Source organism: Ctenopharyngodon idella, chromosome 4 (assembly GCF_019924925.1).
Source record: "Ctenopharyngodon idella isolate HZGC_01 chromosome 4, HZGC01, whole genome shotgun sequence".
Classification (NCBI taxonomy): domain Eukaryota; kingdom Metazoa; phylum Chordata; class Actinopteri; order Cypriniformes; family Xenocyprididae; genus Ctenopharyngodon; species Ctenopharyngodon idella.
In genome coordinates, this window is record NC_067223.1 from 7,243,798 (window position 1) to 7,262,222 (window position 18,425).

Genomic DNA, 18,425 nt, shown 5'->3' on the forward strand with positions numbered 1-18,425 from the left:
TCAAGTTTCTCTCCGGAAGAAATACAAGAGTGACACAGTAAAAGCGTATTAAACGCGTCAACTACGCGTAGATTATTCGCAATGTTGCTCCAGCGATTATTACTTTATAGTTTCATTATATCGGTTAATTTAAACATTTATAATGTATAGATTCAAACAACCTAAAATATTTTTTTCTTATGCGTTAATATAACATTATGATGTAGATTAAAAAAAAACATACCACTGCGCAAAACTGGGGCGAGCAGGACACAACGTGACGCAACATAAACCACAAGACCAAAACAGGAACTGATTTACATTTGAAACACCGAAGTGTACAATGTAATAAAAGAAAATAAACTGCCATATTACTTATACCACAACAGAAATTTCAGCCTAGAAGAACTGCGTTTAAACAAATGACAATATATCGATAACAAATGCACATTAGCTGACTGTATAAACCTGCCAAATTAAACATACTTAAACAATCTTTTGAATTTATAAAGCATTATTCCTTTAGTATGTGCAAGCCATCTGCTTGTTTGCATATGCAGTGCAGACCTTGTTTGCAAATGACGCTATTGTTTATGGGATGATATATGCATGCACATGAGCAGACTCGGAATCTATGCGCCGAATATTTCCATATATAGGCTTTGGCATCGAAGGATGAAAAAGCGCCTCTAATCACATCTGAATAACAACCGCTGATCCCAGAACAGCAGACATGACTTCCCCAGAGCAGATTATAGAAATAGTGATGGATGACAAAACGTACAATGTGAGTAAAAGCAAACTGATCGAGAAGAGCGATTACTTCCGCGCGCTGTACAGCTCAGGGATGCGCGAGTCCGCGGAGGATTCGGTGCAGCTGCAGGGACTGAGCACGCCGGGGCTCGAGCTGGTGCTGGAGTTCATCAACACCTCCAAAGTTCAGGTGGCCAACGAGACTCTAGAGGACCTGATCGAAACCGCATCCTTTCTGCAAGTCACTTCCATCTTAAAACTGCTTCTGGCGGAAATCAGGCAGGAGAACTGCGTCGAGCTCTTCAAGCTCTCTGAAATCTACGGGATGCATGATCTTAGAAATGCTTGTTTGAAATTCATGAGCTGCTATTATCATCCCATGCTGCGCAGGCCGGAGTTCAGGACTTTGCCAGCTGCTGTACGGGATCAAATCCGTGATATGCGCATGAAAGGCACGGCCACTTTAGTAGCAATAGGGGATTTCACTGACACCTGTCTGGATCTGGCAAATCAGGACGAGCCCTGGTCCATGTTGAGGTATGATGAGCTAGAACAACGCTGGAAACCTCTAGCCAACAACCTTCCTCCAGACATGATCAATGTTCGAGGTTACGGATCTGCTGTGCTGGACAACTACTTGTTTATTGTTGGTGGATACAGAATGACAAGTCAGGAGATCTCAGTGGCCCACTGCTACAACCCCTGCAAGAACGAGTGGAACCATGTGGCACCTTTGAACCAGAAGAGGTACAGTTCACTCATGGTGTGTCCAGTTATTTGTGGTTTGTCCGGTGCATGGGATCAGCAAGTGCTCTTTTTGTGTCCAGATCGAACTTCAAGCTCCTGGCCGTGAGTGGGAAGCTGTACGCGGTTGGAGGTCATTGTCTGGGGACGGTGGAGTGCTACAGTCCCGAGCAGGACTGGTGGACGTGTGTGGCGTCTCTGCCTGATCCTCTCGCTGAGTTCTCTGCCTGTGAGTGTCAGGGCATGATCTACGTCATGGGCGGTTATACCTCTAGAGGTGTGTTTTACTTTCTGAGAGATGGGTTCATTCACACTCACACACACTAACAGGCATTAGACTTAATTTACTTTCTTTTACGTGACTGGAAGTATTGTGAACAATTCGTTTGTGTATGGATGTTATTCCAAAGAAAATGCTTGTCTTTACTTACATCACTTGTGTGAATTTAGCCCATATTTTTTAACTAGATTTTTATGTTAAAAAAAGCATGGGTTAGTATTAATACTCTGTTGCAATCCATTTTAACATTTAAATTACCTTTTCCATCATTTGACACTCACTTAAAGGGTTAGTTCACCGAAAAATAATTACTCACCCTCATGTCGTTCCAAACCCGTAAGAATTTCGTTCATCTTCGGAACACAAATGAAGATCTTTTTGATGAAATCTGAGAGCTTTCTGTTCCTCCATAGACAGCTACATAACTGAAACTTTGACGCTTGAAAAAGTTCATAAAGGGATTGTAAAACTAATCCATAGGACTTGAATGGACACTTGATCACTTTATATGATGAACAAATTGAATTTAGGCTTTTATTCACATATAAACATTCATCAACTGTTCATCAGTTGTGGTAAATGGAAGCTCAAGCATGTTTGCTTGACATGTACAAGAACCAATGAGGTTCATTCTTGTGTTACGCAGCACGTTTGAGCTTCCCCAAGAGGTTTGTTCTCACGCGTCAAGCAAGTTCGGTTGAGCTTTTATGTTTGCTGATCAATGTTTATATGTGAATAAAATCCTAAATTAAATCTGTTCATCAAATACAGCGATCAAATCTCTTCAGATAATTTGGACTAAACCACTCAATACATATGGATTAGTTTTACGATCTCTTTATGAACTTTATGAAGCAACAAAGTGGTAGTCACGTAGCTGTCTATAGAGGGACAGAAAGCTCTCAGACTTCATCATTATATTATGTAATGATGGCTAAATTCACTAATTCACAGCATTAAATATAATTGATGTTATTGAATTATTTTAGATAAAATATTATAGAATTTTATTATCAGTTATTAATCACTTATAACATGAAAATTTTAATTGGCCATAATTTTAGTATTGGTACAAGATTACTCACTTTAAAGGTGCAGTGTGTAAATATTAGCAGAATCTAGCGGTGAGGTTGCGAACTGCAACCAACGGGAGCTCAACCCTCCCTTTTGAAGCAAAATAGAAAAGCTATGGTGGCTGTCTGGCCGACACAACACAAAGATGTCGTCGTCTGAGACAGCAGAGCGTACATTAGCCAGTCAAGCAATGAGGTTTCTTCTTACTTAAAGAACGGTCTCTGCTTCTAATAACCCAGACGACTACTACTACTACTACTACTTCATGCATATTCAACGTACATATTCAACAATGCAAGCTGCCTCTAAAAACACAAACGATTTAGAAGAACAACAACATAGTGACTAAACATGCTCTGTAGAGCAGTTTGTCCGTTTAGGGCTGCTGTAGAAACATGCCAGTGCATTATGGCGACTTAACATGTAAGGGGACCGAAAACTTAGTTATGTATATTATATTGCATTTCTGTCAATTTCTGTCAAATTTTACACATTGCTCCTTTAAATGAGTGTTAGATTATTGCAAAGGTAATCTAAAAACAAAAATATGGGAAACCAGAATAAAATATATTAAATTCAAAGTTTTTTTTTTTGTTGTTTTTTTTTAATTTAACCATATTGGTCAATATTCAATAGATTTTCTTATGCATTCTCATTTCCCCTATTTTAACTTTTAGATTTTTTTTTTTTTTTTTTTGCCATCATTGATACTATAATTATTTTCATGTTATGGCTGATAACTGATAAATGGCTGATATAGTCAATTTAATTTAAATTGTGTCTAACAATATCAAAATCTGAAAAATTACACAAAAAAAATTTAAAGTCACCATGAAATCAAAATTGACAGTTCTTATATTTTATGGAATATTGTAATGTTTATTATAAATGTTTTATCCATGCACATCATTTTTTTTTTTTATACATTTGTACTTTTTAATCTTTAACTAAATACATAAACGCCATTTTGCTCATATATACACATCACAGTAGGGAAGAAAAGACTATTGGAGTTCTGTTCATGCTGACTTTAAATTACCATAAAAATGATCTTAAAATATCCCGAGATTCCATCTTCTCAGAGATGTCTTCCTGATATCTGACAGATAGGAACACCAGCGTGCTGCGCTACTGCCCCAGCTCGGACACGTGGTCCGTGTTCCATTCCTGTTCGGCTCATGTGCGCAAGCAGCAGATGCTCTCAGTGGAGGACACCATCTACCTAGTGGGTGGCTACACGCATGAGCTAGAACCTGCAGAAACGGGACGGCGGAGGCTAAACCAAACAGAGGACATGCTGACTGTACAGTCTTACAATGTTCAGACAGGAGAATTGTTGCAACTTAAGGAGAACACGTCAAAGTCGGGCTTGAACCTCACTTGCACGCTGCACAACGACGGCATCTACATCATGAGCAGAGACGTCAGCCTGCCCACCAGCCTGGAGCACCGCGTCTTCCTCAAATACAACATTTTCTCAGATGCCTGGGAAGCATTCAGACGTTTCCCTGCTCTGGGACAGAACATGCTGCTTTGCTCACTCTACCTGCCTAATGTCCTCTGAGCCGCATCGCTCGCGCTTTAGGGATCTGGAGAAGACTACAGACTGCTGGGAAACACAGATTCTATTGTAGCGAGCCCAGCGACTTCAGAAATGACAAGGATCACGACACCGGTTTACTAGATCAGAATGATCAGCCAGCACTAAGAACCTGCGGGAGACATTAAAGCGATCGTTTAGCCAAAAATGAACATTTCCGTCATCATTTATTCACCCTCATGTTGTTCCAAAAACGAGTGGCTTGAACATTCTTCATCATTCTCATGTTGTTCCAATGAAGAAATAAAAGTTTGGAATGACATGAGGGTGAGGAAATGATGACAGAATATTTATTTATTTGTATTTAGCTAAAATAGTCCTACACCTAAATAAAGGTTAACAACTTTGATCAATAAAAAAGTAAAGTAAAAAGACTAAATATTTAATATCTCCATCAGAAGTTCTGTTAAGGTGCCTTTGTATTCAAAAGCAGTTTTAATATATTCACTAAATATATAATTTTATTTATCTTGGCAAAGAGAAAGAACACTACAAGAGTTGTGCCGAACATTTACAACCTGCACAGAATCTACTATTTCAAATGCATGTACAGGATCTTAATCATATAAAACATGACATATATTACTACTAATATACAAATGCACAAGTGAAGGCTTCAGATTTATAGAGCCTGCAGATTCAATTAAAGCACTAAACTTGCATATGCTAATTAAACAATTTAACATGAAGGGTAATTAAGGCCCCGAATGAGACATTAAAGAGGTAGTTCACCCAAAAATGAAAATCCCATCATTATTTACTCATCCTCACTTCATCAAAACCTGTATGAATGTCTTTTTCCCCCTCCATAAAATGAATGTCAGTGGGGTCCAATATTGTATGGACAAAAACGGTACAAAAAAAATCTTATTTTGTGTTTTGCAGAAGAAAGGGTGAGTAAATGATTCATTTTTGGGTGAACTGTGCCTTTAAGATCCAATGTGCCAGACTAAATGGTTATTGTTGAAAGTGTCATAGACTGTCTGTGCCTGAAAGGTTTTTGATTTTTTTACTTAATTACACTGTTAATAGTCTTAATTATTTCATTCCAAATACTGTATATCTGGAGAAGTGTCTTAAAATGTGCTGCACAAAAGAAGCACAAATACATAAGCGCCTGACCTAAATCGCTGTGATGTATTTTTGCATTGAGTTGAGTGAGATGACTTGCTGAGATATTAACTTGAAAGAAAAGGAGATTATTTTTTTTCCTTCTTTTTTTTTTTTTTTTTTTTTTAAAGAGGGAAGTACTTTATACTTATGCTCCATTTACTTTTGGTTTTCTAATGTTTTGATTACTTTTCATAGGTCGAGCCAAAATGAATGATGGTTTTGTTGAACATTCCCAAGTTGCCTTGAAAATGTAAAGGTTGTAAGTTAAAAATAAAATGTTCAGGGAAGCAAATAAACGGGTTTATATTGCTTGTTTCTTTTTGTGTGTGTCTGTTTGCATTTGGCAGATGTCATACTGTCACTCGTCCTTCTTAGTGAGGTCACCTTCTGTCGGTCTGTCCTCAGAGGAAGTCTGTGTGTAATCGGCTGTCCATCAGACACACTGCAGCGTCCTATCAGATCAGCCGTGTCTTCATTGCAGCAAATGCGTCGGATTAATTCATTGCCTTTGAATCTGATTGTTGTCCACTTCTTGTCCTTCATTCATTGTCTTGGGATCTGCACTGTGGAATGTATCCTGTGTGTATGTCCTAGCACGACTCTGGACACTGGGTCTTAAGTTTGAGCAGATGTCCCAGCAAAGACAAGCCACCTGTAAGAGAGGATGGTGGGGCAGCAGAGGGTCAGTGATCTGTTGGTTAAGCTCAGGGATACTAAGAGCCAAATACTCTACTTCACACAGACAGGCTTCTGTCTTTTGTGTTTAACACAGTCAAAGTGTTTCAAATGAGATATCCAGATGTTGATATCTGGAAGAGGATAACAGGTAAAAAAAAAAAATATATATATATATATATATATATGTATATATATATATATATATATATGTGTGTGTGTGTGTGTGTGAAATAAGTGTGTATATATATATTATATATATACAGTATCTCACAGAAGTGAGTACACCCCTCACAATTTTGTAAATATTTTATATCTTTTCATGTGACAACACTGGAGAAATGACACTTTGCTACAATGTACAGTAGTGAGTGTACAGCTTGTAAAACAGTGTAAATTTGCTGTCCCCTCAAAATAACTCAACACACAGCAATTAATGTCTAAACCGCTGGCCACAAAAGTGAGTACACCCCTAAGTGAAAATGTCCAAATTGGGCCCAATTAGCTATTTTCTCTCCCCGGTGTCATGTGACTCGTTAGTGTTACAAGGTCTCAGGTGTGAATGGGGAGCAGGTGTGTTAAATTTTGTGTTATTGCTCTCACTCTCTCATACTGGTCACTGGAAGTTCAACATGGCACCTCATGGCAAAGAACTCTCTGAGGATCTGAAAAAAAGAATTGTTGCTCTACATAAAGATGGCGTAGGCTATAAGAAGATTGCCAAGACCCTAAAACTGAGCTGCAGCACGGTGGCCAAGACCATATAGCGGTTTAACAGGACAGGTTCCACTCAGAACAGGCCTCGCCATGGTCGACCAAAGAAGTTGAGTGCACATGCTCAGCGTCATATCCAGAGGTTGTGTTTGGGAAATAGACGTATGAGTGCTGCCAGCATTGCTGCAGAGGTTGAAGGGGTGGGGGGAACCATGAATGAGAGCATGGTCCCCTCCCTTCGTAGACTGGGACGCAGGGCAGTATTCCAACATGATAACGACCCCAAACACACCTCCAAGACGACCACTGCCTTGCTAAAGAAGCTGAGAGTAAAGGTGATGGACTGGCCAAGCATGTCTCCAGACCTAAACCCTATTGAGCATCCTCAAATGGAAGGTGGAGGAGCGCAAGGTCTCTAACATCCACCAGCTCCGTGATGTCGTCATGGAGGAGGGGAAGAGGACTCCAGTGGCAACCTGTGAAGCTCTGGTGAACTCCATGCCCAAGAGGGTTAAGGCAGTGCTGGAAAATAATGGTGGCCACACAAAATATTGACACTTTGGGCCCAATTTGGACATTTTCACTTAGGGGTGTACTCACTTTTGTGGCCAGCGTTTTAGACATTAATGGCTGTGTGTTGAGTTATTTTGAGGGGACAGCAAATTTACAGTTGTACAAGCTGGACACTCACTACTTTACATTGCAGCAAAGTGTCATTTCTTCAGTGTTGTCACATGAAAAGATATAATAAAATATTTACAAAAATGTGAGGGGTGTACTTACTTCTGTGAGATACTGTATACACTATATTGCTAAAAGTATTGGGACACCCCTCCAAATCATTGAATTCAGGTGTTCCAATCACTTCCATGGCCACAGGTGTATAAAATCAAGCACCTAGGCACACAGACTGCTTCTACAAACATTTGTGAAAAAATGGGTCGCTCTCAGGAGCTCAGTGAATTCAAGCGTGGTAACGTGATAGGTTGCCACCTGTGCAATAAGTTCATTCGTGAAATTTCCTCACTACTAAATATTTCACGGTCAACTGTTAGTGGTATCATAACAAAGTGGAAGCAATTGGGAACAACAGCAACTCAGTCACGAAGTGGTAGGCCACGTAAAATCACAGAGCGGGATCAGCGCATGCTGAGGCGCACAGTGCGCAGAGGTCGCCAACTTTCTGCAGAGTCAATAGCTACAGACCTCCAAACTTCGTGTGGCCTTCAGATTAGCTCAAGAACAGTGCGTAGAGAGCTTCATGGAATGGGTTTCCATGGCCGAGCAGCTGCATTCAAGCCTTACATCACCAAGTGCAATGCAAAGCGTCGGATGCAGTGGTGTAAAGCACACCGCCACTGGACTCTAGAGCAGTGGAGACGTGTTCTCTGGAGTGACGAATCACGCTTCTCTGTCTGGCAATCCGATGGATGAGTCTGGGTTTGGCGGTTGCCAGGAGAACGGTACTTGCCTGACTGCATTGTGCCAAGTGTAAAGTTTGGTGGAGAGGGGATTATGGTGTGGGGTTGTTTTTCAGGGGTTGGGCTTGGCCCCTTAGTTCCAGTGAAAGGAACTCTTAATGCTTCAGCATACCAAGACATTTTGGACAATTTCATGCTCCCAACTTTGTGGGAACAGTTTGGGGATGGCCCCTTCCTGTTCCAACATGACTGCGCACCAGTGCACAAAGCAAGGTCCATAAAGACATGGATGAGTGAGTTTGGTGTGGAGGAACTTGACTGGCCTGCACAGAGTCCTGATCTCAACCCGATAGAACACCTTTGGGATGAATTAGAGCGGAGACTGCGAGCCAGGCCTTCTCGCCAACATCACTGCCTGACCTCACAAATGCGCTTCTAGAAGAATGGTCAAAAATTCCCATAAACACACTCCTAAACCTTGTGGAAAGCCTTCCCAGAAGAGTTAAGGCTGTTATAGCTGCAAAGGGTGGGCCAACTCCATATTAAATCCTACGGATTAAGAATGGAATGTCATTAAAGTTCATGTGCACGTATATTATATGTATATTATATAAATTATATAAATGATGACTCGACTATAAATACCATATATTACATTTTTAATAAAAATTAAATTAAGAGATTCTTACCTGAAGAACATTATGTATATACTGTAATTAATATGTAGCATATTTTTTAGGACCATTTATATTATATTATATTATATTATATTAAATTAAATTAAATTAAATGCTGAGTAATTTAGTAATAAATTAGTAATATTATTTTAAATTAAACAGTAATAAGAATTGTGGGGACTTAATTTTCTATAAGCATTTTTTCCCACTTTATTTTAGGGGAAAATAAGAGTCCTTGACAAGCATCATGACATTTACTGTGTGTATATGTATTACTGGAAAGCAAAATATCAAAATCATCTGTTTGACGTCCTTGGTCCTAGTTGTCCTTATGTCCTTGTTGCAATAATACAGCCACTTGGTGGCGCTACAACTTAATTCATTAGATAATATATATTTTCACCACACATGCAAACACACAGAACACACACGCATGCACACACGCACTGTTCATTGCAAATGCATTTAATGCAAATGCAGATGAATGGAATATTTAAGTATTAAAACAATGAAGATCATAAATACCAATAAAAACACATTAAAAACATGAAAAACACATCAAGCACCCAGATAAAGAACAGGCAGCAAAGAGCAGTGATTCTTCTGTATTACAGTGACCTCTTTTCAAATAGCCAGCAGCGTGATTTGTACTGGTTGGGAATTGGGGGTTGAGTGAGGGGAGTGTGTCTTTTACTGATTTTCTCTGGAACACCATGTGGCCAAATGATAACATCTCTAGCAAATCAGAGCTGAAGAAAGAAATGAGGCCTTGCATGACCATTTAATGTGTCACTCCTATAGTGAGCTAACTCTCTATGATGGATCACAGGTCTCAAGCTGAAATACATTCAGCAGAAACAGCTTGTTCTATCTCAATGACTGATTTAACAAGTCACATCTTCTCTGTTGTATCGCTGGGCCTCTCACAATTCTCAGTGCAGGATCTGTTTTGAATAACACCAATTAATCAGTCAGTGAATGAATCACTTCATTTAAACACTGAATCACAGTGGTGACAATAGAAAACATTTTTTTTTTTAACACAACAGTATATTTGATCAAATAAATGCAGCTTTGGTATGTAGCCTACATGTCTACTACACTATTTATAAATCTTTTGTTGCAGGTTGAGCAGATTTTCAACTACACAAGAAAGTCTATTACAGTTTTGCCATGCATGTGTGCTTGAGAATGAGAAGAACAAAGATGAAGGCCAAGCACAGTATTTCAAAGAAGCCTTTATCATTCCAAGCTAATTAAAGTTACATACTGAAAGAAGTGACTTTGACAAGACAATATGGGGAGAACGAGATGAAGAGACACACATGAAACAGAGTGAGAGAGAAGTGAGAGTGTGAAAGAGAGGTAGGTGGAGAAAGAAAGGGGAGGTGGAGAGAGAGAGAGGAGGGGAGGAGAGATAGAGAATGAGAGGGAAAGAGGGGAGGACAGTTCGCCTCTGCAGCGCTGCAAGGACAGTGTGAACATCGTAAGGACACAGACGGACCCAAGCTCTCAACAATCACATACTCTTCACAATGACAACCATGCAATTCACTGCACTGGACTGACAGCTGTCAATCGACAAGAGAAGATTATCAGGATCACCTGCCACAAGAGAGATTACAAGCTACTATAGGGGACTTAAGCGGAGTAATTCCAACTTATGTTTGGTTAGAAGTTGTTATCCAGGGGAAAATTGGCCATTTTTGATCCCTCAACTGATTTACTCCTGCATGCACTCACATGTGCATGCTTTAGGGGGAGTGCGTACGAGGTTGTCTTGCTTTGTATCAGGGTCACGGTCTTACCCGTCAGAGCAGTGCCACAATAAGCTTCAGCCTGTGTTAGTGGGTAGCTCTGTTTATTTAGCCTTCGTCCACGAAAACCATGAGTGCGGGCAAGAAGGAGTTAGAGATGAGGGACAAAGCCATCATGCACCAGCAGAGGAGACTGAAACAGGCCACCCAGTTCACGCACAAGGACTCCGCGGATCTTCTGCCCCTGGATGGGCTGAAGAGGTTAGGGACCTCCAAAGACCTGGTGAGTGGCTCTTTTGTTGATCCATAAAATGGTTGTGACAGTTTTACTTACGTAAATGCCGTGCATGAATATGTGAAAGGATTCATGCACGCAGCATTATTTATTTATATATGCAAATCAGTAAGCAGTTTCAGATTTTTTGCATCCCATCACACAATGCTGACATTAACGCTCCAGGCATGGCAGTGAATGTTTCTGACACATCAGTAGATCCAGTATTCAGCTTCTCCTCCATGCTGGTAGATAAGAGTCACACACTTTCACACACGTACACACATGTCATGGATTATATCATGGTGAGGACCTCCTATTGACTTCTATTGTACTTGAATCAAGCTAATTATAATTCCTACACGTTACTCTATCTCTTTGAAAAACACATTAAAATAAGTTATTCATTTGTTAATTTGTGAGGATGTTATGAGATTAGGAACAAATATTTAGTTTTTTCTAAGCGCAACCTATTTCTATTAGGTGGACATTTTAGTTACTTGAGAAACGTGTACTTTATTATAAAATAATAAAAAAAAATAGTATAAAATATGTCATTAGTTATATAATAAAGTATTGTCACACAAAGCAAGAGTGCCGACATGAATGTGATTCAGCAGTAGGCACAAGGCTGCAGGGAATCACAATCGTGCTGATATTTAGACCAACAACACAACTGTGGGTATGGTATTGCTTTTATACAGCAGTTCAATAAGCAAGAAGTCAATACTGAGTTACTTAAACTTGCATAAAATGGCCACTTTCTGTATTTTTGCTATGCCAACAAAAATATTTCCAAACAAAGCCAACGGTCGTGCATATCCGAGTAACACATAGTGACATTTTGTTTCTGAATTAATCAGTGTTTCAAATTCAAACAAATTGAATGGTTTGGTGAATAATTCAATGACTCATTCATAAGGACATCACTTACTTCTTAAATGAATCAGCGTTTTTGAATGGATCAGTTGACTGAAAGAGTCAGTGATTGTATTCGAAATTGCATACGGTCTGAGTAGTTACTACATTTGATAAAGAACCTACTTCGCGACCTTCTAATAATGTATGAATGAAAACCCGACATACTAGCCATTCACAACTCCTCTTTCATGGCCTCATGGGTTAGTAAAGTGTTTATATGGTTCGCACTTCAGAATCTCGCCGAAAGTAGTATGTCATCCGGTACTTTTTGCCTACTGTTTTATTAGTACCATAGACTCTATAAAACAATGGACGTGTTGTGTGTGATGTCAGCCGTAGAAGAGCATTTTTTAAGCCCAAAGTGGGCGGAGCCGGTTGTCACCATCTTGGCAGCGCGTCACCACGCGTCACTCCCGGATAAATGAAAATGGGCAAAGAGGTGGGATGTGGACAATTGACAAACAGCTAGTAGTGACAGCAGCGGCTATCCACCTGTCACTCAAGTGGCCACGGCCCTAATTATGCGGAAATTTAAGACTTAATATAATTTAAACGGATGAGTTATAAAAAAAATTCACACCCTCACAGTTGTCATGAAAGGCAAAATTAGCTATATAGATCAAAACGATTTTTTGTACCAGGCTGTAAACATTTTTTTTCTGCTGTAAAGTTGGGCATTTTAACATAGGATTGACCCCCATTTCTTTAGCAGCCAGTCACTTCCATGTTGGATTTAAGAAAGAGACCGGAAGGTTGCCGCTTGATTAATACAAAGCATTTGGACAAACTATTTTCACATAGTGTTTTTCGCATACTATATAATAGGGAAGTATGCATATTGGGACACAGGGAATGAATAAAGATGGTCACTTGTCGCCATCTAATAGCATAAAGATGTAACCTGCAGAAACTGACAATGCCTACTGCTAATGCACACACTGATTGAGATTGATGACTGCTATATTTAATAATAAATAATATTATCTAGATACTTATTACTGATTTTTGCACTGTTTTTCTCACACAAAAAAAAAAAAACTTGTTTTGTCGAAGTTACATAAGCAAGACAGAAAAATAATATATGGCCTCTATTGGCTTCTGTGTCGCTATGGAGTTGAAATCTCCGTAACGGTGCGCAAATTAATCCTCTCATGAATTAATCAGAGCTGCGTATTTCCCCACAAGATTTCTCAGAGCTTAAGCTCTCTAGCGTTTTTCCCACATATTTTTAGTCATCAACATCAGAAGCTAGAAATATTGGTGGACACACACATAATGGTTTATCTCATGGCAAGATAATTATAATATCTTATCCCTAATCCTAAGGCTTACAGACACCATTTTCCATGTTAGTCCTTTTACGAAGTCTCGGTGGCACTACAAGTACCCCACTATGTAGGTTTATCACTACCTGAAACACACAACAATAGGCCAACAATAAACCAAGAGGTAATGTCCTGTTCATTTAGTGATATTCTCTTCCTCTATGTCATTAAATTGTACTGGTTCTGTCTATCTGCCATAAAAACTGTCCCGCTGTCATCTCTAGCCACTGCTCTGATTAGATGGCACATACCCAAATTCCCAGTGCGCACTCCAAGAAATCTTCAGAAAACGAGCGTGCGAGAGTGCGCAGGCACGCATGCGTGTTTATATGTGTGTGCCTATGATTAGAGAGTGCACATACACAGCAGGGAAGAGCTGAAGCTTGTGTGCACAGCTTACAATGTCAGAGCTTCAAATGTGGGAGCTAAAGATAACTGGCTGTCACAGGCAGTGGAGTTTTTTGTCTTAACACATCAGTTTAAATGCTCGATGTGTCTCAAGTAATACCATATTCTGTTTGTGTGTGAGTGTGTGTGTTTGTGTGTGTTAGCCTACTGTTCATGCAGCTGTTTTGAAAATCACCATCTGGCTTTTGTTGTCAAAAAAAAAACAAAAAAAAAAACAATTCTCTGCCTCTTTCTTGTTTCATGAAGGCTGTCATAAGCAATTATTCACCAAATTCAATCTTGACGCTCATGGATGGCACAGATGTGTCACGCTTGCTTGTCCTGCCGTGGCGAGTCAGAGAGGGCAGACAGATACCTACTGACAGTTAGACAGATGGTACTGTCGTTGCACTCTACAGTGGGCTGTGTACCTCTTAAGGGCAAGAGGAAGATTATGTCCTATGTGTTTAGGTGGATGAAGTGCAGGGTGCGAAATACAGAGAATTTTTGAGAGAGGCTGAAAGCCCCTAACAAAATTTAAATTAAATGTATAGTTAGAATTTTATCTATTGCATAAGAAAATGTTTCCATAGCATTTTAACAACGTTTCCATAACCACAAAAATCGAGGAGGTCTATATATGTGGAGAAAATTAACTGTTATAGCATTCTCATTCATTTCAATGTTAGTTGCTTGGCTGGAACAGGACCCCTTGAAGTATATATATTATAAAAATTCATTTTTATAATATACATTTATATATTTATACTGCAAACGGAGTGATAGAAATGGTGAAATGGTTCCAGTGCTGATAATGGGGGAATATCGCACGGCTGTCAGCCAATCAGATTCGAGAAACAGAAAGAACCGTTGTGTATATATATATATATATATATATATATATATATATATATATATGTATACATACACACTATATTGCCAAAGGTTTTGGGACGCCTGCCTTTACGTGCACATGAACTTTAATGACATCCCATTCGTAATCCGTAGGGTTTAATATGGAGTTGTCCCACCCTTTGCAGCTATAACAGCCTTAACTCTTCTGGGAAGGCTTTCCACAAGGTTTAGGAGTGTGTTTATGGGAATTTTTGACCATTCTTCTAGAAGCGCATTTGTGAGGTCAGGCAGTGATGTTGGCGAGAAGGCCTGGCTCGCAGTCTCCGCTCTAATTCATCCCAAAGGTGTTCTATCGGGTTGAGATCAGGACTCTGTGCAGGCCAGTCAAGTTCCTCCACACCAAACTCACTCATCCATGTCTTTATGGACCTTGCTCACTGGTGCGCAGTCATGGAACAGGGACAGGTTGGAACAGGAAGGGGCCATCCCCAAACTGTTCCCACAAAGTTGGGAGCATGAAATTGTCCAAAATGTCTTGGTATGCTGAAGCATTAAGAGTTCCTTTCACTGGAACTAAGGGGCCAAGCCCAACCCCTGAAAAACAACCCCACACCATAATTCCCCCTCCACCAAACTTTACACTTGGCACAATGCAGTCAGGCGAGTAACATTCTCCTGGCAACCGCCAAACCCAGACTTGTCCATTGGATTGCCAGACAGAGAAGCGTGATTCGTCACTCCAGAGAACACGTCTCCACTGCTCTAGAGTCCAGTGGCGGCGTGCTTTACACCACTGCATCCGACACTTTGCATTGCACTTGGTGATGTAAGGCTTGGATGCCGCTGCTCGGCCATGGAAACCCATTCCATGAAGCTCTCTACGCACTGTGCAGCTAATCTGAAGGCCACACGAAGTTTGGAGGTCTGTAGCTACTGACTGTGCACTGTGCTCCTCAGCATGTGCTGACGCCGCTCTGTGATTTTCACGTGGCCTACCACTTCATGGCTGAGTTGCTGTTGTTCCCAATTGCTTCAACTTTGTTATGATACCACTAACAGTTGACCGTGGAATATTTAGTAGTGAGGAAATTTTTACGAATGGACTTATTGCACAGGTGGCAACCTATCACGGTACCACAATCGAATTCACTGAGCTCCTGAGAGCGACCCATTCTTTCACAAATGTTTGTAGAAGCAGTCTGTGTGCCTAGGTGCTTGATTTTATACACCTGTGGCCATGGAAGTGATTGGAACCTGAATTCACTGATTTGGAGGGGTGTCCCAATACTTTTGGCAATATAGTATATATATATATATATATATGTATGAGATGACACATTGAAATGGCCTTTCCACATATAGGCTACTAATAGATATTTAACAATTTCCAATGCTATAAATCAGCATTAGTTGTACTGTGAATTAACATAAAAGAACAATGAAAAAGTACATACATATATATATATTAATGATCATTAACTCAGATTAATAAATGCTTAAAGACTGTTCTATTGTCCAAGAGGCGTAAAGACTGTAGTACTCTGCATGTCACGTATATGGATGTAATGAAGCGCATGAGTAACCAAAATAGTCTTTAAAGGGACAGTTCACCCAAAAATGAAAAATTGCAGTTAATTTACTCACCCTCAGGCCATTCAAGATTTTTTTTCTTCAGTTAAACAGTAAAGAAGATTTTTAGCTAAAACCGTGGTCCTTGGTGATCCGTATAATGCAAGTCAATGGCTAGCGTAACTTTGAGGGTCAAAAATACATATATAGGCAAAACAAAATGAATACCCGTGGCTCCTAATGATTGGTCTGTGCAAGAAACTGAACATTATTTACAACATTATTACCTGTAATCCACAGCCTCGGCAAACAGTGCTGAGCGCATTCATGGCAGTCTGCAGCGTGAGCCTCGTGTCGCATAATGACGTATGTGTGAGAGCAAACTCACACGTCAGCTGACGCAGGGCTTAAATATATGGGGAGTGTAATCAAGGATAAAACGGAACAGGTGTAGGAAATGATTAACAACCAGGGAAACTAAATAGAGAACTAAGCCAGGCAAAACAGGAACAGAACACTGTGAAAACGAAATCAAAACTGAACATAATTGTTACACTGCGAGTCAAATATTTTTGTATAATGAACACTAAACTGTATAATTAATATTTAACTCCTCTAAATGTCACTGTATAGGCTGATTCACTCTCGGATGAAGTGTGTGTAAACATGGAGGCAATGATAGTAGAAGTGTTCTCAAGGCACCCTGGTTTGCTGCTCTAATTAACCTACGAGTGTCACGTGAAATTGTTCTCGTTATGTAACCGTAGGTTTGTTTTTCAGCTCTTTGGCCTTTAGGCCCTCAGCAATCCCTTCTTCTCTCTCTCACACTGCCGTGTTCTCCCTTGACGTGAACTAGAACACAGAGAGCAAAGCAGTGAGCATGAAAAGGGCACACTCAGATCGGCACCCATGCGCAGGAGATGTGGATGGAGTGAAAGAGAGAAAAACACACGACTCCTCCTTTACAATGCTTCTTAATGCACCGAAGAACCGTGCACTGTTTATGCTGCCGCTATTTGATGACTTAGTCCAAGGCCGCACATTTCTCACCATTCAAAGAATTCAAAGATGTGGGCAGACAGTGACTGAATGTGCGTGTAAAAGAGTTGTAGCACGCATTATTGCATTATTTTGCTGTCTTTTTATTGCATCACATTCAATAGAGACTGTAAACTTACATTCATAACTCATACATTTTGATTTCTTTTGCTGTGGAGCTGAGAATTCAGCAGCGGGTAGAACAACGGTCCCAAGCTATTCTGAAGTGCAATGTCTAGTACACCGTCTAATCAAATAAATTCACTTCTGTTATTACACAACCCTCTAGAGTACTTGATTCTGATTGGTCAGCCTCAAGATTCTGTGGTCAAGTATTTTTGTATGAAGTCTTTTTCACTCAAATCACTATTTTGTGTCTATTCATTTATTAGTTTTGTAAGAAGCAGTGTAATATGCAGGAAAATATACAGTCAGTAATATCACTAAAGAAACCTTGACAAATCAGAGCTGCGTTGTAAAGCAATATTCCTTACACTCTTAAAAATAATAGATCTCTACTGGCATCTACGGTTTAATGAAGAACATCCATCTTTTCATTGCACAAAAAGGATCTTTATAGTGCAAAAATGTTCTTCAGATTATTACTCTAAGAAAAAAAATGGCTCTTTTAAGAACTGTTCAATTAATGGTTCTTTGGGGAACCCCAGATGGATCTTCTATGGCATCGCTGCAAAAACCTCTTTTTGGAATCATTATTTTTAAGAGTGTACTATTGACACAAAAACAAAATAGTGTAAAGATTAATGACAAGGGAGTAATGGGAGCTTTGTGTCCTGACTGTAACTCCTCAGTGGCCTCACTGATCCTGTTTTGCCAATGAGAAACATTAACACTAATTATTAGGGTTATTTGATGAACGGCTGAACCTTTTTTCCTCACCCCAATCCCTCGTCTCGATCTCTGAGGAATTGTCAGGAGCTGAGATACAACATGTTCCTTCAGGAGAGATGCTAAAAATACTACCTGTGTCAGGGGGGAAAATAAACAGCTGTACGGTACCTTCATAGAAGGTAAGGGAAAGAGTTAAGATGAATAGGTGGAGAGAGACAGAGAGAGAGAGAGAGCAGCTGGCTGTCTGGTGCTGGGGTGGGAGATCAGCCATTAGGCAGGTCACATGACTCTCTGAATGTGAGAGAGGAGCCTGTTGCTGTCTGATAATTAGCCATTAGCTGGTAATCACACAAAGAGAGCAAGCTCTTTTGGGGCAAAAGCCCAAATCATGTACTCACTCTTAAAAATAAAAGTTCT

General features: G+C 39.9%; 2 protein-coding genes and 1 long non-coding RNA gene across 3 annotated transcripts in view; 2 read left to right on the forward strand and 1 right to left on the reverse strand.

Moving 5' to 3' along the window:
• Positions 1-103: 103 nt before the first annotated feature.
• On the forward strand, positions 104-5,852 carry klhl42 (kelch-like family, member 42). The gene is made up of 3 exons (XM_051890000.1): positions 104-1,479; positions 1,560-1,753; positions 3,937-5,852. The coding sequence occupies exons 1-3, from the start codon at positions 713-715 to the stop codon at positions 4,392-4,394; spliced, it is 1,419 nt and encodes a 472-aa protein (XP_051745960.1). The 5' UTR covers positions 104-712; the 3' UTR covers positions 4,395-5,852.
• On the reverse strand, positions 5,630-16,476 carry LOC127510479 (uncharacterized). The gene is made up of 2 exons (XR_007929652.1): positions 16,406-16,476; positions 5,630-6,195 (listed from the first exon to the last, which is right to left on the reverse strand). It is a non-coding gene; the product is annotated as an uncharacterized LOC127510479 (long non-coding RNA).
• nrip2 (nuclear receptor interacting protein 2) overlaps positions 10,458-18,425 on the forward strand; it is a 29,308-nt gene continuing 21,340 nt past the window's right edge. The window contains exon 1 of the mRNA XM_051890001.1: positions 10,458-11,070. Within this exon, the coding sequence (XP_051745961.1) occupies positions 10,918-11,070 (153 nt within the window). The 5' untranslated portion in view covers positions 10,458-10,917. The remainder of the gene's footprint in view (positions 11,071-18,425) is intronic.

Excerpts from the sequence above, each read along its gene's own strand:
- klhl42 (XM_051890000.1), top strand. The coding sequence starts at position 713 with ATGACTTCCCCAGAGCAGATTATAGAAATAGTGATGGATGACAAAACG. Across the intron at positions 1,480-1,559 it reads GCACCTTTGAACCAGAAGAG|ATCGAACTTCAAGCTCCTGG; the intron begins GTACAGTTCACT and ends TTTTGTGTCCAG. Across the intron at positions 1,754-3,936 it reads GGGCGGTTATACCTCTAGAG|ATAGGAACACCAGCGTGCTG; the intron begins GTGTGTTTTACT and ends GATATCTGACAG.